We start from the raw sequence: 25,111 nt of genomic DNA on the forward strand, positions 1-25,111 counted from the left end.
CAGAAGGAGCCAGGGACACAAAGGCCCGCCAGAGTGGGGAAAGAGCGTCTGGAAGAGTCGAAGAAAAGTAAAGGGAAAGTAGGGACGGGGTTAAGAGGAGAAAAGAGGATAGAGAGCAAAGGGAGGATGGAGAGGAGAGGTGAAGGCAGGGAGAGGGGGCTGGAGAGAAGGGGCTGACCGCGGGAGCTGGAAGCAGGGAGAGGGACGAGGGGCGTGATCGGCCGGAGTAGAGGGTGGGTTGCGGAGTGCGGGGAGCCGGCTTAGGGGGAGGGCCGCGGGAAAGTGAGAGCGCGGCGGGAGGGCGCGGGGCCGGGCGGGAGGAGGCTCCCGCGGGGGAGAGAGGCGAGCGGGCGGCCGTGGGAGGGAGAGTGCGGGGCAGGTGGCGGGGAGGGAGGGCGCTCGGCGGAGCGCCGAGGCCAAGTGCATTGTGTCTGGCGGCGGCGGCGAGCCCACCGGCGGCGGCTGCTGGCCGGGAAGCCATGGAACCACGGGCGCTCGTCACGGCGCTAAGCCTCGGCCTCAGCCTTTGCTCCCTGGGGCTGCTCGTCACGGCCATCTTCACCGATCACTGGTACGAGACCGACCCCAGGCGCCACAAGGAGAGCTGCGAGCGCAGCCGCGCGGGCGCCGACCCCCCGGATCAGAAGAACCGCCTGATGCCGCTGTCGCACCTGCCGCTGCGGGACTCGCCTCCCCTGGGGCGCCGGCTGCTCCCCGGCGGCCCCGGGCGCTCAGACCCTGAGTCCTGGCGCTCGCTTCTGGGGCTTGGCGGGTTGGATGCCGAGTGTGGCCGGCCACTGTTCGCCACCTACTCGGGCCTCTGGAGGAAGTGCTACTTTCTGGGCATCGACCGGGACATCGACACCCTCATCCTGAAAGGTGAGCGGCGGGCGCGCCCCGCGTCCCTGCGTCCGCGCGCGGAGCTAAGCCTGGGCATCCCAGGGGCGCGCAGGTCCCCTCGGTCGCCTCTCCAGTCGCTGCGCTCCGTTGCCCCGCGCATTTTTTCACCCTTCCAGGCTGCTTCCCTGCTTTGCTTCCCCAGCTACGCTTCTTTCTCCCTTTCCTTGCTCCTTCACTCTACCCTCTCTTACCATTTTCCTGGACTCCGTTTTACCCCTCATGCTGTCTCTTTCTCTTTCCCAAGACTCTTCCTCCGGTCCTTCTCTGCCTGTGCCTGGCTGACTCGGGGTGTAGATACGGATTTTCTTGACAGTGTTCCCAGGGAGGGTGACAGCCACAAAGACTGATCTTTCTCAACTGGATTCCTTCCCTCAACTTGCATTTTCCTTTGAGACATGCCCTTTGGAAGAGACAAGGTGTAAGCCTCAGAACCGGGAAAGGGGGCTTTCTCATGGATTGAGCTGGCTGGTATATCATTAAATCGAGGTGGGCATTCCAGCCTGGAGGGTTCATGGGGAGCCAAGGTCTGTCCTCCAAATACTCCAAGTTCAGGATCTGTTTGAAATTGGACTTCGTATTCCCTAATTCACTAGTAAAGGCAGCTAAAGGGAGCTAAGACACCTGCTTTACTCATTATTCATTATTCAACCTTCCTGATGATCACCCTCCTCAGGGTCTAGGAAGCAGCTTGAGGAGAGCCAAGGGCCAAGTCCTTGAAAGTAGACTTGCGCTCAGAGATTCTACCTGCCACGCTCTTATGGTTGTGACACTTTGTCAGTTGTCTTTATTGTTTTGTTATTGGGCTTTGTGCTGGTACAGCAACACTTTGCTCTTCTGGAATGTATACAACACTTATGTAGGTAATCAGGTAGTTTGAATTTTTTTTTTTTTTTGTAATCTTCTTTTGTAGAGATTCCTTTAACTTCTAAAGCTCAAACCTTAGGAGAATTTTTGTCTCCTGAAAGAAAAACAAATACATAAACGTCTTTTCCTTGGACTCACTGTTCCCAAAAGGAAGTCCGAGGTCAGTCCATCTGAAAATATTGAGAAGCAAGTGAACAGATGTGAATTGAATGACAGCTTGCCATGGAACTACCGAGAAAGGAGGGGGTTAATACTGTGCTGGCCTTCCCCATCTTGTTCGTTGGCAGAGTCTTCATTTCTCAAACATGTCAATTTCCTCCTTCCCATGGCTAGCCCAGCTGGGGACTGCCATCCAAATCTGTCTGTATATGGAAGGACTCCAGCAATTTGGGGGGCCATCGGATACAGTAATCTTCCTTTGGGAAGTAAACCTTTTTTCTTTTCTGTCCCAACTTGCATCCAAATCTGATTTCTCCTCATGAAGACACTGCATAATTAATCCCGATAGTAGCGTAATACACGAGCTAACTGTAAAGGCTGATTGTGGAGGCTCAGTTATGGAATGCTCATTTAGGCAAGGCAATTTTGAAAGTAAGCAGTGTAGGCTGTCTTTGGAAATGGCAGAGTTGCATTTTACACACACACACATACACACACACTCACACACACATTCCCCCCGTGCCTAGAGTATTTCACTGCATGCAATTTGGATAGAGTGTAGTGTCTGAAACAACAGAACAGAGTCTAGCCCACAGCAGGAGAACTCCCACAGGGACACTCCAGGGTACTTATGGAAATGTGCTGGCAAGCTGAGGTGTCCAGAATCAAATGATCTTAGGAGATGAAGAATGTTATCAGAGGTCAATGAATCCAACCTTTCAATCCACTGTTCTAACCCTGCTACAGTTTCTGACAGATGGCCGCCTAATACAGTACCTGTACAACAGAACTCAATATGCTAATTAGATGAATTACATTGTTCTGGTCATGAATGCATCTTTTAGATGAAAAAAAAAATCACCTCACATATATACTATTGATAGTTGCTAGCTCATCCTTCGTGGAGAACACTGGGGCTTTCTGGCCTGTCAGAGGATAGGGGTCCCCGTACTGCATCTGTTACTAAGCCTCAGTGTGTTTTCTCCCACAATCCTTCAAACTTATTTGGTTTTGTTGTCTCTTGTCTGTGAGGGCTGACTGTTCTTTGGGGAACTTGCTAGATCTGAGATGTATCATTGTTTTAAGAACAACAATGTGAATTTAGATCCCTGGGAAGCTAGTGAGCTGATGCTGTTAGGAAATGAGGAGCTTAGACCAAAGGATGACGCCTGTCATTATGGGATCCTGATTCCCTGTTGGTTGTTGGGGAGAAGGCGAGAAGCGCCTCTGGTACTTCCAACAGCAGTTTGCTCCTGACCCACATTAGGTTGGACGGGTAACTTGTCTGGGTCTGCAGGGACATCAAAATTTCATTAAAATTCTGATTCTGTGAATAATATGGAAAAGCAAAACCGTGCATATCTACCTGTCTCCAGGAGATGATTCGGGCATCTATATTAGGAAACATGGTTAGCGTTGTTTTGGCACCTGACATCAAATGGCTCCAGTCTGAATTTCCTAGCATAAAACACTAGAAACTGTCATCATGTGCACCTAAACCATCTGTTTAACTGGAGGCTCAAGGCCTACTTTCTACTTTCCTCTCTGAATTACCTTATGAGTCTTATAATCCTTTAGAAATTTTAATTATTGACAAGTTGACTCAGATGGGAGATTAGACAGGGGTCAGAATGTGGTTTATGTAAACTTTGTGGTATGTTTAGTGAACTTTTTTTTTTTCATGTTTAGTGAACTTTTGAGACAAAAATGAGCCAAGCTTTTCAATCTGTGTACACAGAGGACAAAGGTGGGATGCGGATAAAGGCTACAGAGAGGGCAGCACAGGGAATCTCCTTCCACCTAAGAGTTAGGATAGCCTATTCCTGGAGACTCAGGATTGCTCAGGATTAAGAAATCAACCACACAAGACAGAGAAGGTTGGAAATGATAGATGTAGACTCTATATTATTAATCCATCCGAGAGAAATCACACAAACAGAAAAACATCCATCTCAATGATACAGAGATTTGGGATAAACATCAAATTACGGAGTTTTTTGTTTGTTTTTGGTTTTAATTTTGTTTTTGTTTGTTTTGGTTTTTTTTTTTTTTTGCCCCCTTTTATGATTCAGGTTCACATTTCTCTAGTTTATTCTTTTAGACAGTTTAGGTTGGACCTCCAAGCAGAAACTTCAACAAGAATGGTTGATTTCTTTCCCTCTATTCTTCCTTCCCTCTCCCCTCCCTCCCTCCCTTCCTTCTGGATGTGAGGTTGCATATATCTCAGGCTGGCCACCAACTCACTAAGTGGCAGACGATGACCTTGAACTTCTGCCTTGGATCTTTCAGGCTTCACCTCCCAGATGCTGGGATTACACGTGTGCACCTGTTTTATGCAGGTGCTGGGGATCAAATCCAGGGCATGCTGGACAAGTGTTCTACTAGCTAAACTCTAATGCCCAGCCTGAGGGAAAGTGATTGGTAAGCATTTTAAGGACCAGGCCTATAACCCTGTGGTACTTTTGCTGGTCCTCAATGAGCTACACCCCAACAGTTTGAACAGCGTTTCTTTAGCATCCAGCTCTCCCTGTCTGAACAGTCTGTGTCTCGCCATCTTGCTCATGTGACATGTTAATCAATACTTTCTTGCTGTGCCAAAATACCCAAGAAAACCATCTTACTTTTTGAGCATGTTCTAGGCTCATAGTTTCTGTCCATAGTTGGTTGTTCTGTTACATGTAGTAACTCAGGAAAGCAGACCCAGCATGGTGGAAAGCTGTTCACCTCGAGGAGGCCAGGAAGCTGAGAGCAAGAGGACTTGGGGAAGGGTACGGCCTTTCCAAGCACAGGAGAGCACATCCTGGTTGATCCAATCCCTACAACCTCCTCGAAATAATATGAATCTATCCGTGATCCACTCAGTTCCCCAGATGTGCCTCTCTGAACATTGCATTAAGCACATGGATTTATTTTAGCAGCAGCGGGGGTGGAGGGCAGGATTCATGTTTAAATATAATTCCAATATAATAGGAAATCTTATCAAATATTTTTAAAAGAGTCTACACTATACTTCTTTAATTTACTTTCCAGTTCAATGAAAAACAAAAGCTTATATGTGGAAGGTAAAATTCAAAGGTTTTGGAATGTATTGAGGGTTCTTTTATGTCCCATTCTAAGTTATTCTTGCCATGCGTTCTTGTGGCTCTGGCTTTTTAAAAAGATAGTTTTATGTGTATGGGTGTTTTGCCTGTATATATGTCTGTGTACAATGTGCACAGCTGTGAGGGGGGAAGGGGGCAGAAGAGGGATTGGATCCCCTGGAACTGGAGTTACGGACTGTATGAGCCATTATATAGGTGCTTGGAATTCGAACCCTGGCTCTCTGGAAAGGCAGCCGGTGCTCTTAACTACTGAGCTGTCTCTCCGGCTGGTCACTGCTGTTTTGGCTCCAAGAAAGCTCTCTCGGTCAAAGGACTAGCTCTGAGAATATGCAAATCAGTCACCTCTGCCTCATCAAATGAGAGGTGCGGAATAGTTGAGCAAGCCAAGTAGGCACTTGAACAGAATGGACTTAATGCTCTGGCCTTCAGGCTCCTCTGTGCTTCTGGGAATGCAGGAGGTTTGAAAGAAGCCTTTCTGTAAGAAAATCAAAGAAAGGGTAGGCCAGTGGACTTGGCACTGTCCATATAAGGTCTCAGAAAATAGAAAGTGACCTAAAGATAGATTCTACATTCATTTGGTCATCATCCATTTATTTACTCAAGAAACAGACAGTGAAGTGTCAGGCATCATCTTGATGTAGAAGACACAGTGAGAACTGCACAGGATGGACAAATCCCTTCTTAAGCGGACATTTCAAGGAGCAGGGTTTGTATTTTCTAGAGGATTACACAGAAGCTACTCTTAGAAGGTGGGGGGAGGGGAAGATTACCTGACTAGTGTGGAGAGAGCACTTTGGGCGAGCTGATAGCGCTGGTGAGGAAATGACAGAGAATACAATGTGGTGTGATGGAGTGTCAAGCCCTGCGGGCACTCGGTGGCATCCTGTCCAAGCGCCTGGCAAGCTAGAAGGGCCATGGAAGGTGGGTCCTTCAGAAATGGTTTCCTTGCTTTCTTCCAGAGCCCGGGAGCATTTACTTTAATAAATAAATACGGGTGAGACCTGTGGCTGCGTTATATAGAACTTCGGAGACATCGGGTGTGAATTGGAAATAATCCCGGGACTCCATTGGAAGTCCTAGCTATCGTATAAGCTCTAATGTAAAACTGTTCTCATTACAAGCTCTTATTAAGAGCAATTAACGTCACTTTTCAGATATATGCACTTTGAGCATGTGAATCAAATTTAAGTCTTGCATTCTGCCTACAACAAACAAGATGAAATTTAAAGTAGTATTTTGCTTTTATGAAATTAAAAATGACAGGATTTCAGAGCTGTGAAGATTATGACTGTGTGTATGTAACATTAACTTGTGAAAATGAATGGAGATTGAATTGAGACCTGAAGTAGAAATATACCCTAATGGTCTTTGAAGCAGTCTAATGAGATAAACAGAGATATCAAAGACAGTGAGTGGTACATAAATACTCTGTCATTTTGCTCTCTGTATGAAAAGGAGAGAGAGAGAGAGAGAGAGAGAGAGAGAGAGAGAGAGAGAGAGAGAGAGATCGAGATCTGGAAGGAATTTACTAGGCCTGTTCTGCTTTGTGCTAATGATTTATCTGCTCCTCCTGTTGCTTATTCACCACAAAATTAATAGTCTGTACAGGACCCACCAAGTTCTACCTGACACAGAAGTAGATTGATGATTTTCTTCAGCTCATTTGTAGACCGAAGTATCATTTGTGGGGGAATAATTATCTACCAAGGGCAGATCTATCTAGGGAAGCTGAAAGGCCAGCATTCTTTCCCCTTGGCCCAGGAGGGTGCAGACTATTGCAGACCTTGCCTTCAACACTGCTGGCATGGGATGCCTCCATTTTTAGGGAGTCTATGGTTGAGATAAAGATTGGTCAGGAGCACCTGCTGCTCTTTCAGAGGACTCAAGTTCATTTCCCAGCACCCATGTCAGGTAGCTTGCAATCTTGTCTATCTACAGCTCCAAAGGAACTGGTGTGTGTGTGTGTGTGTGTGTGTGTGTGTGAGAGAGAGAGAGAGAGAGAGAGAGAGAGAGAGAGAGAGAGAGAGACTCCAGTTTCAGGGAATCCATCACCCTCTGGCCTCTGAAGGCATCTGTATTCATGTACATGGTGCACATAAACTCTTACACACACACACACACACACACACACACACACACACACACACACACGCTCTTTCCTTATGTCTCCAGACAAGTGGTATCTGGGGTGTTTTGGAGAATGTGCTACTCTGACGCTCATCTAGACATAATTTTTCTTCTTCATTTAAAATTGTGTGCAAGGGCTGTGTTAGTACGTGCATCATGAAGGAAAGACATAAGCAATTTTTTGGGGGGGAGGATGGTATTAAAATGGGATAAGTGGACATTTTGCTTGAGCACCCAATGCCTCCCCGCAAACACACTTTAAACCCTGCTTCTCTTGATGCTCATTGCTTAGGCTACCCCTGTCTCCTGGGCAGAGGAAGGAAAGGTTTGCTTACTGTGGCTGTGGCTGAAATGTATGCGTGCTCTCTCCAGTGTTCTGTTAGAGCACACACATTTATCTTGTGCAGAGGAGAGGAGAGGAGATGCATTTTATTTCCACATCAATTCTGACATTAGGCACAGTATTAAATGAGCCCCTTCTGATTAAACAACTGCTACTTCATCCTGCCCAACTCTTAATGACTCGATTTGTAGTTTCATCTTGTCCCATGGCCTGTGGAGGCTGAGCATGCCCCAGTGTGATCTTCTGTTTGAACGCATTCTGTCACCAACGCCCATGAAGGTTATCTGGAACAGGAATTAAGTTCTTGCTACTGTCATCAAGAGAAGTGACGTGTTCCATTCTTGCCTGTTTGTACGCCAGCAGTATCTTTGAAAAGTCATTTAGAAACACAAGCGTCAACGGTGCTTTAAGTGGCTTGTGTTCAACCTTTCCAGAACCACTGACATTTTCATTTACTATGTCCTGTGGATAACATTTAGCAATGGCCTTGAGGGGGAAAATGAAAACTTTTTAAAAACTTTTTTATTATTTTTTTTTTATTTTTGCCATGCCATAGAAAGCTCACATCCAATTACACCCGAGTTGCTGTGTTGTTGTTGTTGTTGTTGTTGTTTTTTTCCTCCCCCTTAGCTACTGATTTTTCTTCTTCAGAGCTGGAAAAAAGCCCTCCAAGTCCATCAGGCAGACTGCTCCTAATTGCCAGTGTTCTTGATTGCTGTGCAACATCAGCTTTTGTTAGAGGAGCATCTGAGATGACAAAGACTCCCTGTGTCACTGCTAATCATGAGGTCTCAAGGAGTGGCAACATTGATGGGATGGAGGCAGGACTCAGGGTTTTCCCAACAGGACCAAGAACAGACTCCGTTCCATCATTGTGAACACCTGCAGTGCTCCAGACTCTGGTTTTATCAGCCTGTAATGACCGACTGTCAGATTCTTATCGCAGATTGCGAATACTGGAACCTCTGCCAAGCAATCTGCCACCTCAGATCATCTGTGCCCTCGATCCTCCGATCTCCCAGCCCACCTTTCTTTTGTCTGTCTTGTCTTGAAAGTCCACTGTCTTTCTCTGAATCTAACGTGTGTGAATACCTGTGGTCTGTTTTCTTCTATGGCTTGCTGGTTTCCAAGAATGATGGCAACCAGACTTTGTTGGACTGTCTTCTCCGTATCTCACCCACTTCCAACAACAGCAACTGGTGGGATGGGAGGGATAATTGAAAACAAACCAACTGAAAGATCGGCAGATAACACAAATAGCAAATATGTCTCCTTCAAAGCAAATATTAGCTCATTATTTTGATGACAAAGATTAAGATAATTTTTAACCATGTAGATCTGCCTTAGGCTTCAAGATATTTGCTTTTATTCCAGTGTGTGTGTGTGTGTGTGTGTGTGTTTATGTACATCATGTGCACCAGTACAGGTGCCATTAGAGGCCAGAAGGTGTTGGAGCCCCTGAAACTGGAATTACAGGAGGTTGTGACAACTGAGCCTAGGTCTTCTATAAAAGAGAGCATTTACATGCTTTTAACCACTGAGCCATCCCTACAACTCGAGTTATTATATTAAAAAAAAAACCTCAAGTATTGATATTATCTATAGCTGTGCATAGCTTTTGGTAGAGTTTTCAAAAATCAAAATAAAGGCACAGTGACTAGAGAACAGACTTTATCTTCCAAAGCTGCTAAAATTGATAACGTTTGTTTGTTGGCTTGCTCGCGGGGGTTTCCCTGTGGTTAAGAGTGATTGTGGTAATTAATCTGCTTTATTGCAAATTTTAACTAAAAGGATCTAAGTGAGCTCCTTGGAGTGTGAGCTTTGGCAGGAGTGTGGCAGCCCTGTGTGCTCACAGTCCATTGCAAGGGAGCTCAGGCTGCATCTGCCTTTCCTGCAACTCAGGCCTGATCAGCTGACTGTAGCCCCAGCAATCAGGCCTCCAGGGGACGCCATCAGGGAGCACAGCAGCAGTGGAAAGAAGAAGAATAGGCCCTGTGATTTACCTCCCTCTTTCTTGAATTACAGAGGATAAAGTGAATTACTTACTGGGTGTTCCCTCCCCAGCTTGAATTTTTTTTTTTTTAATTTTGTTCATAGGTTAAAAAAGAAATCAATCAACTCTCTCCCCCCCCCCCTTCAGAATCTGAAGGATTTCTGTTTCTTTTGGTCCCTCCAAGGTTCCTGACATATTTCAGCCAGAAACAGATCCCTGAAATTCTTGAAGTGGCAAATTATGTCTGTTCAGGTGATTCGAGAAGGCTTGGTTGTCTTTATCACGCTACACTCACCTGAAAATCAGCAACGATGCTTGGCGTCTGCCTGGCGTACTTAGGATGTAGCTTTAGCAATCATAGAGTGAGTTGAGTGGGAAATCAGGACGGGGCGGGGGGTGATTCATTTGGCTGGAACCTCATTGCGCTACATTTTAAGGAACTTTAAATTCGGTGTGGGAAATGTAAGTATTTGCCTCACTCAACAGTCAATAGATACTACCCTTAGAAAAACCTATTTTTTTTTTTTTTTTAAAAAGTGGTTTCTTAGTCAAAAAATGACTGCCAAATGCTGTAGTTTCTGTGTTAACAGAGCTGCCATCTTTATCATAGCCACAGAAACTGACAAGGGCTTCTGAATTAGGATTAATTTCTTGTAGAAAGCTGCTCACCGTGATAGTTTGATTATAGTGCTTTTACGTCTGCACACTGTGGAAATGCTATTCATGAGGTTATCGAGGAAAAAAGCCTCAAAGTTTATCACTTATGGAGAAGTTATGGAGCAGGACATCAGAGCAACAATTTGGCCCTAGATAAATTTCCAGGGGCGGAGGCAGGGGGAGAAATCATGATGGTCTACTGGGGCAGCCTGAGCCACTTAGAGCTCAGGATTTGTGCCGGGCCGCTGATGACTAGGAATAGCCCATTGTGGCTCGTTTAGTACTGAGCATCTGGCATAGTGGGGAAGTTTTGCCTGGTGGTTAGAGAGTGAAAGTATTGGTAGAAGAGAGCTTAGACTCCCAAGTGCTGGAAATGAAGAAGGGCCGATGAAAGAACCAACGGGAGCACAGCAGCCACGGCTGACATGGAGGGCTCTCTGGAAAGGACTGTTATTTTCCTTCAGGTGCTTGAAACAAAAGACATGAGGGTGGCATTTACTGCTCAGCAGTTAACAGGGGAAACCCAGGCAGATGTCTGCTCGAGGAACATGGAAGCTGGGTTGTGCTGCTTTCTCAGGGGCTATGCATCTCTTTGTCTCTGGTCTCTCTTCCGCTGTCTATTTCTGTCTCTGTCTCTCTCCCTCTCTGTATCTCTCTCCTGCCTACCCTGTCCACCTTTTCCAACCTTTCTGTCCCCCCCTTTTCCTCCCCCCTTTCTCCCCTCCTCTCTCCTCTCTCTTCTGAAAGAAACTCAAATTAGTAGGAGCTAGGTAGGAAAATGCAGGGAGAATCAAAGATCCCTGGCCACCTGATTTTGTGCTGCGAAGTCCCATCAGTCACTTGCGGCTTCTCTGACTCCCCACTCCTCCGCCCTTTCCTCTCTCAAAGCTCGCTAGCTGTCTGTGCACTGGGTGAATGTTGTCATCAGCATAAACTCAAATTGGTTTTAAGTTATAAGTAGAAGGCATCATTTCGAAGGAGAAGGCCCTTTGATTTTATGTAGAAGACGTGGTGGAGGAGCTTAATCCACTCTATTTTCTGGGCTGGAGGTTGTAGGGGGGGGCAGATGACGGGTACAGTGGCATGGGCGGTTCAGTCCTTTAAAGTCATCCTTAGGTGCCACCACTGATTTAGAAAAGTGGCAGCTGTATAAATAACTCATTACCTGTTGGTCCCCTGAATAGGTCCCTGAGCACCTGATTTGGAGAACTTCAAAAGGAAATGACAGGAGAGGCCATAGAAGGGGAGAACTATGCGTGTCCTCCAAATGAGACAGTTACTGAAATGACTATGTCTGACGGGTTCTGAGCGGAGTACTCCCCCTGCCCTCTTACGCATGCACACAGATGCATATGCAGAGGCGTTTTGATTATGCTGTGGTGGAAGTGGACTGCTCTATACCAAAGGCACCAGAGTTTCATTTTGGAAGTTTGTGGCAGGTATACATTAACAAGGATGTGTTTCTTCCTAAACTATCACAAGATTCTTCTCTTAGCACCTGTCTCGTCTCATTTGCAAGTTAAAATGGCAGGCCTACCCCCATCCCCCAGAATTCTTCCATATATTTAGTTTTTTTTTTTCTTTTTCTGAAGTTGTTTTTATTTCCCAAAGGGTCAGGCACAGCAGCATTTCTTATGGGGTATGACACATTATAATTTAGGTTGTGGGTTAATTTTTTAAAAGGAAGTTAATAAAGTAGTTGATAAACATTTATGCACTCCTCTGAGTAGGTTTATTGGTTACGAATCTTTTAGTGTCAAAGAACAGAATATCCAGATAAAAATGGCTTAGCCCAAGAGGAAAAGCCATCGCTGTGCATAATAAGCAGTCTGGAAGAAGCCTGCATCCTGGCTGGTTAGTCACAGAGGTTCGGTGCTGGAAGGCCCTACAGTGCCAGCAATGGCAGCTGTGCCCTCAGCCTGCTTCCTTCCTGGACATGACTGTTCTCAGTCACGGCCTCGTACTGTATCAGTTTAAAAGCTGGGCAGGCACTACAAGAGGCTGAACCCTCTTCTTTGCTCACTTCTTACGAAATGTTCAGCAGGCTTCCCACAAGTCTCACTGGTCAGAATTATGCCCTGTGATCATTTTTTGATAATTAATTCTCATGGCATAATTAAACTCTGCATCCTGGATTGAGGGGTGGCTCACTGGCTTTCTCAGAGTCTAGCTTTGTTCGGCTAGCTGAGGACAGGTACGCATAAATGTGGAGCCTGCCACAGCGGGGGCATTGAAATGGCAGCCCCAGCCCACCTGTGGCCATTGCACGGTAGGGTTAGACTGAGGCTAGAACTTGGTTTTTTTGTTGCTAGCTCTCCTGCTTTGTCACTTCTTCCGCACCGTGCCCCTGGGAAGGCTCTGCATTTTCCTATCTGGAAACCCCCGTTGTTTTCCCTTAATCCAGAATGACCCACAGGTTGTACCGTTGTTTTCTAATAGGCTTGTTTATCGCTGCACTTTAAAAATGCAATACAAAATGTCCCCAAATTATACATTTTTGGAGACATAAATCACTCTAAGATGAGGTGGTGCAGTTGTTAAAAATCCGATATACACTAGATTGGTATGGCCAACACTCCCCAGATGTGTAGCTATTGTCTCTTTACCTTTCCCAGTAAGTGGACATTCGGCCGCCGCCAGGACAGTCTTGTGGAGATTATTACTTAGAACGAGCACACTTCCCCCACAGGCCAGGTCCTCAGATAGACCTGTTCACACCGCACTATGGCTTCATTTAATTTCTCTGTTCTGAGAGAAACAGCACTGCAATGACAATGTATTTCATTCCCGTCTCTGAACCGGCTCTGACTGTCCATCATGGCCAAGGTTCAAACTGGCCTATAGTAGGCTCGAGGAAGAAATCAGCAAGGCCTACCGTGCTATTGCTTGTATCCTTGCGTGTCCATAGAGGCACATATTCAAAATCTGAAGAACTAACCTATTCCAACTCAAAGAAGTGCTAGCTGCCTTTGAAAGGACACAACCAGAAGGGCAGCTGGGGAAGCCACTGCTTAGCGGTGCTGTGTTTGGAGGAGGGGGATGGAGGAAAGGCATATGAAGATGGGCCCTTGTCATCTCAGCAGGAATGGGTAGGACACATCACTGCAGTGCACCTTTGTATCCCCTGATGGAGTGGCCATGCTCCTCTGCGCCTCTCCTTAGGCCCCGAGAGGTCTGTTTATTTAAGTCTGATATCTGCTCGGAGCAGGAATTACGAAGCAAAAGTGAACTCTTGCAGACAGCTGAGCTAGCAGGATTTTTTAGCACAGAGAAGCCCGAGAAGATGCGGTAGAGCCACAAGGTGCGTGGGTGGGCACATATTTGGACCACCGGAATGCATGCCAACTTGTAAGTCTGAGGGGGTGGGGGAATGTATGGATATTGAATATGCACACAGGGGGAAAGAGATTAAAGGCTGCAGGAAGACCAGGAGAGAGGCCAGGAGGAACAAGTGTTTACTGAATCCCTGGGAAGCCATCTCTATAGGATCTTCCTTCCTGAGCAATCCTTCAAGAAGAGTCACCGTTTTCAAATGCAATCTCCTTGTATCTGTCTTTTCACTAAAAGACTCTGATCAGTTCTCCCTGAGTTTAAACATATTATTTCCAAAGAAACCCACCATCCCATCATAGATACATACTTAAGCAATAACTTGTATTTTATCCAGAGCAGCATTCTTCATTACAACCAAGGGTGGGAGCAACCCAAGTGCTCATCGCCAGCTAAGTAAATGTCACAAGCTCACATATCAGACCATTATTCCGAGATTCAAAGGGGAGGGGGGAGTAGGGACTGAAATACTGGCACATGGCTACAACCTGATGGACTTGGTAAACTTTATGCTCAGTGAGTGAAGCCAAGATACAGGGCCATGCACTGCAGGGTTCCTTAAGAAATAAGGAAAACCCACAGAGACAGAAAACAGAGACAGGCGGGGAAGTGATCGCTTACTGGGTGTGGGATTTTTCTTTCGGGTTTATGAAAATGTTCTTGATATAGTAGGAGACTGCCTAATGTACTGTTAGTAAAATGCACAATCTTGTACAATGGCGAACAGCAGCATCAAGAGCCCCCCCCTAAACTGGTGATTTCCTATTACCCAGAGCTTCTCAGGTCTGAACCTCTTAGCAGGGCCTACACGAGCTCTTAACCATGAGGCTCCAGCCACCTTTCTGACTTCACTCCCTGCACTTCTCCATGAAAACCAGGGTCAGGCTAGGCTACACAGTGCTGTCCTCACACACATACCCTTTGGCTCCTTGTGGTCTTTTTGTTTTTCTCTGCCTGAAATCCCACTCTGTCTCTTGCATCTGGACAATGGCTGTCTTTTTCTTGCCATTATATTGTCTTTTTTTTTTTTTTTTTCCAACTCTATCCTTAGCTCTGCTTTCATTCCCATTAGAATGAGTTTGAGCTTTTATTAATAAATTTTGTTCTTTGACAGTTTCATACGTGCATATGACACATGCTAGTTCCTACCCTATAAAGTTCTCTGACTTCTCCCCCATCCCTCTTAGCCCCCTCTTTCCTTACAAATTTATTTTCCTTGTTCACTGCTTTTTGTTTTGCCTAGTGTCCCACAGAGTTTAACTAGGGCCATCTGTGTGACCAGGGGTTTGTAACTATTTATTACAGCCTGGTGGGCTCACACTGAATACTATGCTCCCCCTTCTCCCAGAATCTGTTAGCTTCCAGCAGATCAGCAATAAGTGGCAGGGATCCATGAGCCCCTTCCCAGTCGGTAGCTGACTGTTAGGATTTTTTTTGTGTGAGCCCAGTGACACTGGAGCAGCTGCTCTGAGTTTATGAGTACCATAGCTGTGTTGGACATTCTCCAAGACTTCTCCCAGTTGGTCCTCATGAGCCTTATGAGGGTGAGTAAATGTCCTCCAGCATCCTTGACTCTCAGAATCTTCTGTAGCCAGGGGTCTCTACATTCACTCTGTTCAGTGCAATGAGAGGCCTCTCTGAGTAAGGCTTAGAGTAGCCTTCATCTGTAGGAAGTAGTTTGATGCTATGTAAATTCGGCAGTATTAGGTTCCCCTTTCTCAGGGGCCTCCTTAGTCATGGGTTTTCATACAGGTTTACAATGTTAGATAAAGATATCCTTTGGAGAAGCAGGCATCAAAATAGAATCGAGGAAGACTTGGTTACCTCCATAACAATTGTGCCACTATTGTACTGAATTCACAACCGGATAAGATGGTTGGTACCTTAAACCCCCAGTGGCCTGCATAACACCGCTGGACACTAGCCATGAGGGAAGAAGCTTCCAACTCAGTTTCAGCTTGGTTTTTCTATACCTTGAGTCTAACCTGTGCAATATCTTCAGCAATGGGGTCTTATCAAAAAAGTTCTAGTGGGTAACCAAGAAGAATAGTATGAACCTGGATTGTTTTGGGGGCTTCTGAGTTCTTCTTGACCAACAATTCCTACAGAGCTGTTTGATATCAGGCACTGGGGCTTTTGTTTAGCAACCCATTACTTCTAGGACTCATAGTGTCTAGCCTTGTGGGTATCTACAGGTTACCATATAGTAGGTTTCTGAGTGATTTATTATATGCTTAGTTTATTTTGGTCACTACCACCACACCAGCCTCCTGCCCTGACATTCCTCTCCCTGTTTGATCTTTTACATCAAAATGATTTTTTTTAACATTATTCTATGTTTACCCACAATTTTGCTATCCAAGGTCAATTGTGGTCCAACATAATTAAATGGAAAGTCCTGGAAACAAATAGTTTGTAAATTTAGATTATACAGTATTCTGAGTGATATGATGAAATCTTGTACCCTTCTGCTCTATAATGCCCAGGAATTGAGAATCTTCCCTTGATCAGTGTGACTATCTGGTATATGCTGCTGGCCCGCCAGTGACCCAGTGAACTAGTAACTAACCACAGTATTATCAAACCTGTCATAATATCTCAGTATTTGTGTTCAGGTGATCTTTATTTCATGGAATAATACCCCAAAGTGCAAAAGTGGTGATACTGGTACTTTTTATTATAGCATATAGTGGTTATATACTTTATCATTGTTATATATAGAAAAAGCATTATGTATATTGGAAGTTTGGTTCTAACTACACTTTCTGGTAACCACTGGAGGCTTGGGGGCATACATTTCTTGAATAAAAAGGAATAACTATTGACCAGGACCCTTCTGTGTTATCTGTGCCTCATTATAGCAATGTCTACCGTGTACCATGCCTTTCCTTGCCCATTCTTTCTCTGTATCTTGAAATGAAGAACTGATGCCAGCTAGCCTATTATTTGGACCATGCAGGTCTTCCCATTGATTGACTGCTCAAAACAACCATGTTGGGTGGATTCAAATCACAGCCAGACCTCATTCATTCTCTCATCAGCTCCCTAAGGTTTTATTTCAAGCACAGAAAGGGGGTAATTGTTCTATTTTCAGAGACTGAGGATTAATTAGACTAAGACACTAATAAATAAGCAATACTTGGCATTTGAAAAGCATTCCTCATAGTAGAAAACAGAGAAACCACAAAAGCTAGCATTCGTGGTACTCTTTTCTTTTCCATGTCATTCAAAGTATAGGTGTAACATTAACAGAGAGCTCCTTTAGGGGTTTTCACCCCAAATGCCCCCAATCCTTAAGTGAATGACTATGAGACTACTTGGGTTGGAAGTTCCTACCTCCAGGAATTGGTTCTTTGTCCTTTCATGAGGATAAATCAGGTGGTTTTCAAATCACAGGAATACAATACAGTGCTATTGTTTTGTCAAGTTCATTCTATGCATAACCTCACACACTGGGTTTATTAAATGTTCCTTTTTCAATAAAATTATTGCAAGTCCAGTTATATGCTTCCCATGGCCAGAAAGCAGGTTGGCAGGAGAGAGTTTCTGGGGCCTCCTGGTTTGTGTCCTTCCCTGCTCATTCACCCAACTGTCTGCCACTGTCCGGCTTGTTCCTAGGAAAGCTTCTAGGGAGAATCACGTGAGATGGAAGGCTTTCCTCCGGCCCCTTCAAGAGATGAGGAGGGCTTTGCTGGGATTCTGAGGAGACCTCTCAACACGTTTACTTTACAGCCTATTGAAGTGACAGGCGTCAGGAGAGTTGGGGTCTTATTGCACTGTGTTCTTAACTGGCTGTGTGACCTTGGGCAAGTCATCGCACCTTCAGATCTCAGCGCATTTGTAGACAGAGAGCTTAGTTGTGAGTAGAGCATTTTTGGGTCTCTTTCAGGGTTTACTGCTTTGGTGCTAGGATGCCTATCAGCTTAATTACCTTAGCAAAGTGCTGGACCATGAAAAGGTCCGCTCTCTCCAGGAGCAGGTGTCAGGACCAGCCAGGTGAAAGGCCTGTCCCTCGTTTCAGATTGTTCACCCACACCGTTTTGTGTTGCTCTTTTGAGTGTGACACAAAATGCTTTCTTTTTTGCTAATTTTCTCTTTTTTTTTCTGCTTCACAATGAAACAGAAAGAGAAATAAGAATTTCCCCGTACTATTCCGGCATTTGTATTTTGTGATCACAGTGTTTGTCACTGGGTTGGAAGAATTCAGTTGTCACTTTTCTTCTCTGCAGATGAGTTCACAGGAGATGGGGTCGGTAAGATGGATCTCCTTTTAGGAGATAGAATTTGAGTGTATAATTCGATGGGGAATATACTTTAGACATTTTTCATAGTGTATCCAATTTAAATTTTGCCTTACCAGTTCATTTTAAAGATCTCTGAAAAACTTTTGAAAAAAATTTGATGAAAGGAAGAAATCTACTTTAGGGAAATTACTACTACAGGGAAAGTTCTAGGTTGCTTCTTTCTGTGCTTCACGAGGGCATTTTATTTGCATAATCCATGATTATGCCTCATTTAGCTCAAAAGTTTTATTGGCCCACTTTCTAAATCTAATAGTTAATGTGTTAAATACCTGGACATTATATTTGATAGACTTTAATTCACATTATGAATCTTTTTTTTTTTTTTTTTTTTTTTTGAGACAGGGTTTCTCTGGGTAGCCCTGGCTGTCCTAGAACTCACTCTGTAGACCAGGTTGTCCTCGAACTCAGAAATCCACCTGCCTCTGCCTCCCAAGTGCTGGGATTAAAGTCGTGCGCCACCACCGCCCAGCCTACATTATGAATCTTTACTGTTCGTTTCAATTTCTTCCTTTCTCCTTTGAATGATATTTCTACATAGTTTGCTGAATATTGCAATTGGCATAATAGCTAATTTCACTGAAAGTCCTACCTAGAAAACTTGAACATGACACCCCTTTTCTCAAACTCCAGCGTCTTCCTTTGTGCTGAGGGAAGGCGCACCGAACAACAGCAGGCCTACTTTAGTTAGCATCCGCAGCCCTTAAAACTGCTGATCTGCAACTAATTCTCAGACACTTGTTGGGACTGTTCTGTGTGCTTGTTCTTAAATCTTTCCATACCAAGCAGATAAAAGATGGACAAATCAATACTCGAGAGTAGCTGCATCAGGGTCTGGCTGGTTGTCATTGAGAGGCACTGTGAGACTTCCAGTAGACACACTGCATAAGGTCCACTCCCAGTAGTCACACTGTGTGGGGTAAGCATTCTGCCTTACCTTTGTCCTGTTGCAAAGCATTGTTTGTGGTCATTTGAAAAAAAAAATCTCACTTACAGGATTATTTAAGTCAAGACAGATTAATCTGTCCAAAACAAGTTAACCAAACTACACCCAAAGGTGGTGGGAAGACAGTTAGAGAGATTCACATGGGAGGATGAAGGCATGAACCATGTAGCTTGGTCTTCACGTTGCTTTAAATTTCTCAATGGGTTCCTGGGGATTTTTTTCACTCTGCTGGGATGTTTGTTTCCTTGAAGGCAAGAAGCTTATAAAATCCATGAATGATAACGAAGGAGGTAACTTAGTCTGCAATGATCAGGCGATGAGAACCGCATTGCTGGTGGAATAGAAATGGTGCCCTGATCCGCACAGCACCTCCTTGTCACACAATTCAAAGGAGTTTTATGAAGAGAGGGAAGAAACACTTCCTCTGACTAAGCATGTGCTCTTGGGAGAATCATGGGGAGCTGCTGGCAGTGACTGTTGCTGTACCATGGAGAACACATAGGTGGGGGAACACTGACAAGTAGACACCGCACCCTGGTCCTGGGTCATCGACCAATCATTTAAAGTGTTCCTTTAAAGTCTCCTTACGCTGAAGGCTCAAGTGTCATACTTTCCAAGCATTTTCAAACTTTTACATTCTATGATTTATTCACAGCACCAGGAAGTCAAGGGTGAGCTCCCTAAGTCCCTCAAACGTACCTCTGTGCGTCAGCGTTAGTTTCATCTAAGCAGAAGGATGAATCGACTCAGCATGTTGCGCCTTCTGAAACGAGAGCACTAAATCTAAATTCTGCATGACTCAAGGTTATCATATGATGTGACGCACTATCTAAGTGTCCCCAAAGAAATGTGGGGCTGTTTAAGAGTGATGATGTGATGCGCCTTTAGATTTGGCGCCATAGTCCGCTTTAAAAAAAATTATTGTGCTTGTTCCAATTATTATTATTTTATGTTTTGTGTTTGATGCTTTGATGCATATAATCTGATTTCTATTGTCTGTTTCTGGCTATCCATCTTTATACTCCACTTTACTGTTTCTAATGGTCAAGGAACAGTGGCCGTAGAAGTAGTAGCCGACATTACGTCTGACGCTAGGGATTGTGGGCCTAGGGGACAGTTCCAAAGCTACTTCTTTGAGTGAAGATGTACAGGGCTCATTGCCATTGCCTGAAGCTTTGGGGGTTATTTTTCTATGTCACAATAAGTATTGAGTACAGTGTCAAGGCATATGTTACCCTCTGTTTAAGAATGATGTGAGCTTTGTGGCTTTCCTTTAAAGAAAGTGAAGATGAGAGCAAGCAAAGTCCAAGGGATTGTGGGAGGGCTGAGGGATACAAAGGGCAGACCCAGAGAGTCTGTTAGAGTGTCCAGATGATTGACAGGCATGAGGAGATGTCATCTGTGGGCCATCCCACACAGTCACCCTGGTTACAGCCTTGCTTGCTCATCCTCACATTGGTAAGGTAACATAGAAGAGGGGGCTGGGTAGCTCCAGAGGTTGGGGGTGTGTGTGTAGCTCTTCCAGATCCTTGTTCTGTGGATTCCCCGAGGCTCCATGCAATTGATTAATAAAATTTAAAATTGGTTATTCACTTTTTGTGTATTTACAAATAAAAGCCACTTTATTTGCTTGCAAACTACCGTCTGTCCATTTTAGAATAAAGCTGGCTGCTGACTAATCCACGGTTGTTTAATCTGCAGGGTTGGAAATTTTTGGAATCCTTCTACCTTCTCCATATTCTCCTCTCTCTCTCTCTCTCTCTCTCTCTCTCTCTCTCTCACACACACACACACACACACACACACACACACACACACACACACACAGTCTCATCTCACCCATCCAACAAGAAAGCCGAGAGTGTTATTTTGGGGATGTGGAAGCCACATTAAACATACCATTGGGTTTCTCTAAGCTTTTCTGAAAATTTTAAAGAAAAAAATAGATTCACTCTTCTGCAGAGCTTTCTTTTTATTTGATGGGTGTCCATACCTGAGGAAAAAGCATGCCTTTCAGTTAGACATTGTGCTTTCTGGGACAACACAGTTTCCCAGGGGAAGGGAGCTCATTAAAAGTTGAGCATTGGAGCCTGGGTCATCTAGGCCAGTGGTTCATAACCTGTAGGTTGTGACTCTTTGGGGTCAAAAAATCCTTTTACAGGGGTCATCTAAGACCATTGGAAGACACAGATGTTTACATAATGATTCAGAGCAAAATTACAGTTATGAAGTAGCAATGAAAATAATACGATTGTTGGGGGTCACCACAACATGAGGAACTGCAGTAAAGGGTCGCAGCATTTGGAGGTTAGGAACCACTGCTCTAGTGGTATCTGTGGATGTAGGTTCATCTACCATGTGTTTTTTGTAGCTCATGAAGGAGATGGAGTTTTTGGGAGAGCTGTGAAGAGACTAGCCATCTGAGAGCTAGAGCCCTCCATGCTGCTGGTGCTGGTATTGTAGCTAAGCATGTCAGAACCCGGCATCCTCTCATTCAATACAATGTGGATGATTGTGAATATAGGGTAAAGGCAACTTCTACAGCTGATCTCCTCAAAATGGAAAAAACAATACCTTTGGGTTGGAGAAATGGTTCAGTAGGTAAAGAGCTTGCCTAGAATGTATAGTATGCATTTGTATTTCTAGTGCCGGAGAGGCAGAGGCAGAGGCAGGAGGGTGGTGCCTAGAGCTTGCTGATTTCCAGACTCAGTTAAACTGTCTCAAAAAGAGTGGCTGAGTAAAACATTCCTGATCAACCTCTGGCCTCCATATACATGCCCATGTGTGTGTACACATAGGTCATTACACACACACACACACACACACACACACACACACACACACACAGAAAAGGAAGCATAAATACCTCCTTAATTAAACAGGAAACTCTGGAATTGTAATCCATGTAGCAACGTAGCCTGCCTTGTTTATTCTAAGGCTTGAGATTGACTCCTTCTGTATTGATTCTGCCTGATAATCATGCAGTCTATCGGGCTGTTTCTAATTATTTTGGCTATCTTAATTATTGGATTGTGCATGATCTGTTTTGTTCAAATAATTTCTCAAGAAGAAGAAGAAGAAGAAGAAGAAGAAGAAGAAGAAGAAGAAGAAGAAGAAGAAGAAGAAGAAGAAGAAGAGGAGGAGGAGGGGGAGGNGAAGAAGAAGAAGAAGAAGAAGAAGAAGAAGAAGAAGAAGAAGAAGAAGAAGAAGAAGAAGAAGAAGAAGAAGAAGAAGAAGAAGAAGAAGCAGCAGCTGAGGAGTGCGGGCATCTACCTAATGCCTGTCTGCCTTTGCCTCCAGCCTTTTGTGTCATGTTAAATGAATCATTTGGCTCCCCACTTTTCATTTTTCTCTCTATGAGCAAGAAAGAGGATAACATTTATCCTGTAGCTCACCATTTAGGGTAATTAAGTATGGGGTGCTAGCAAAACGAACGGATGCTATCAGTCTGATAGGATCATCTGGACTGATTTCATGTACTTTGGGTTTTTCTTCTTATTTAAATTCATAAGTATATATTCAGCATAGAAATTGCAAAAAAAAAAACTATATAAAGAAGGAAACAAAAATCATCTATAATCCCTAATTTAGTTATACAAATCTGTTAAAGGATTTGTTTTAATCCAGTCTTCTTGAGCATATATACACACATATTGGAAATAATATGAAGTACACTGTCTCACATCTGCCGTGAGTCACAAGGATTGTACAGTTCTAATCGTTTTTTTTTTTTAATATCTGTGTAGTATTTTAGTGTGTGGATGCAGAGCTACTGAGCTAGCTCATCTTTCTGACTCCCTATCTCCTCCTCGTATCTTTTCCGACAACTTGTCAGTTCTCTTAAATAAATGTGATGTATCTATCACTGTGAATCTTGACTCCTCTGTGGCTCCTGCTAAGCTTGGAGGAGGTCAGTCTGTGCTGGGGAAAATTCTTCAGTCTGGTCTCCAAGATGCTCTTTCCTGTGCTATCATTTCCCATCACTGCCCCCTCACACTCCAGCTGTTCTGAGCCCCATTCACAGTCCCTATAAACGCCTCCTCGTCCTCCCTCTGACCTTTGTGGGTTTTCTTCTCTCTGGAATGTTCCTTCCTTCTGCCACCTGCCTGACTCCTGATGACATCCAGCACCCCCACCCCCACCCCCACCCCATCCCCCACACACTGGAAACTTCTGCTGGCAGGTCTCTGGTGGCCTGTTTGTATCTCTATCACTTAAGTCACTGCTGACCTTCCCCAATCCATTCTCCATGCCAGGGTAGAGTGAAATGGCTTTAGCTTGTTTGATATGTATATATATATATATATATATATATATATATATTTATATATATATATATATATAAATTCTGGTCATGTTTTCCAGCTCACCGACTGAGTCTGGACATCAGACTCTCCCCAGCTCAGTGTCCTTCTTTCTCTTCACTTCAGACCTGCAGGCCTTCCTGTCCCAGGCCTGAGAACCCTTGAGCTCCTGCTGTTCAAGGTTAACTCTGCCATCCTGGGAGCCTCCTTCTTCTCTTACAGCCTCTCCAGTTCCCTCCCAACTCAGATACCCTGTTCTCTGAGCCCAGAGCTCTGCATACTTCTCCTTTATGCCAGAGCCGTGGTTCTCAACCTTCCTAATGCTGTGACCTTTTATCACAGTTCCTCTTGCTGTGGTGAGCCCCAATTATCTTCATTGCTACTTCATAACCGTAATGTGGCTACTTTTATGAATTGTCATGTGAGTATCTGATATGCAAGCTGTCTGATGTGTGACCCCTGCGAGAAGGTGGAGAGCCACTGTGCTGGAGGCATCATTTTTACATCTCTTCATCCTATTATTTCAAAAATGCCGGTGCTCTTCATTAGACCCCTAACTCTTCAAGGGAGAGCATGTGCTTTTTCACACTCAGTTTGTATGTAGAGTTGGGACTTGGGGTTCCGGGAGGGTGAAATCACCTGGTCCATAGCTTAGGTTAGCAAGTGCTTCACCAAGGCTGCATAAGACTAGTTAAATTAGATTAGACAAAATGGATATAGACAAGAAGCTTCCATTAAAGATGATTATGAATATGAAGTGCCTAGAGTCTTAGAGACCTTCAGATTATCAGTCCTTTTATGATTAAGGTTCAGAATTATTTTTCTGCATGTCCTAAAGTGAGCATTTTATAGAACTACCTTCCACTGTTTACCCCGTGGACATCCAGAATAGGGCAATGTGGGAACGGAGCACACAAGTCCAGGTTCTGCTTTGACAAATGACAGTCTTCCTGATATGCACTTTGTAGAGCCAAAGTTGGTTTGTCTGCCTGCAGCAAACATTGGCAGCTGACCAGTTCACTGTGGGCTTAGCTCTATCCTCCCCCCCCCCTTTTTTAAGTTGAGATCCCTTGTGGCTCAGGCTGGCCTTGAACTTGCTACGTAGAAAACGATGGCCTTGAATTTCTGAACCTCCTACCTTCACCTCCAAATGCTAGGATTACACATGAGTACTGCCACATTCTGTTTATGCAGTGCCGGGGATTGAACCCAGGGCCTTGTGCATGCTAGACAAGCAATCTACCCACTTGAGCTATATCGCCAGCCCCACCGTGGGTCTTAAATGAGCTAGGTACCAAGAGCTGCAGCCTGGAGCTTGAAGCACCCACAGAAACTGATGTCACCTCTGCACACTTGCATCTTGACAATGGGTTGTGCTCCCAGAAACCTATAGAATCAGCTAAAGCTCTGCCCACCCCAGGGTGGATACTACACAGATGTACAGCCACTGGCCAGCATGCCTCTGAGCACTGTGTTAAATCTCAGCAGGAGGTCATCTGATGCTCAGACTGGAAAACTCAGCTACTTCTGAGCCCCAAGGGAGAAACAGAGGCAAGAGCTTCACTCCTAGCACTGGGCTCCTCTTGACAGGTAGGAGTCACTAGGCCTGTGGGATGCCCTAGAACACTGGCCGTCCAGCCCCAGGCTTTGAAAAACAAACAGATTCAAATCAGAAATCATCTGGTAACAGAATACTCCATAAAGGATGTTGCCAGAGAGATTTGAAGGGAAAAAAAAAGTCCTTAGAATTTTCTTAAATTAGGTTTTTCTTTTAATTACCTACTTATCCTTCAGAAACTTGGAGCGCTCCCATTCCTTATCAACATATTCCTTGTCAATTATGCACAGGCTCAGGCTTATGGTGCCGAGGGTGATGCTTAAGTACGGAGGCAGCTGGAAATGCCTCCCCCTGGGTGGAGGGGTTGAGAAGAATGCTGATGTGCTGAGCAGACGGGCTGGGGAGGAGAGCCAAGGAGCCAGGCGCCTGGGGGCAGGGAGCCAAGCTGATGGGGCTGGAGCCCAGGCTAGAGAGTGTGTGAGAGTGGGGGGGGGGGGGGGGGGGGGGGGGGGGCAAGAGCCATGGAGG

General features: G+C 44.8%; 1 protein-coding gene across 1 annotated transcript in view; it reads left to right on the forward strand.

Annotated features, from left to right (window-relative positions):
• Positions 1–391: 391 nt before the first annotated feature.
• Tmem178a (transmembrane protein 178A) overlaps positions 392–25,111 on the forward strand; it is a 57,775-nt gene continuing 33,055 nt past the window's right edge. The window contains exon 1 of the mRNA XM_021218175.2: positions 392–879. Within this exon, the coding sequence (XP_021073834.1) occupies positions 480–879 (400 nt within the window). The 5' untranslated portion in view covers positions 392–479. The remainder of the gene's footprint in view (positions 880–25,111) is intronic.

The sequence above is a fragment of the Mus pahari genome, chromosome 18 (genome assembly GCF_900095145.1).
Source record: "Mus pahari chromosome 18, PAHARI_EIJ_v1.1, whole genome shotgun sequence".
Taxonomy (NCBI): domain Eukaryota; kingdom Metazoa; phylum Chordata; class Mammalia; order Rodentia; family Muridae; genus Mus; species Mus pahari.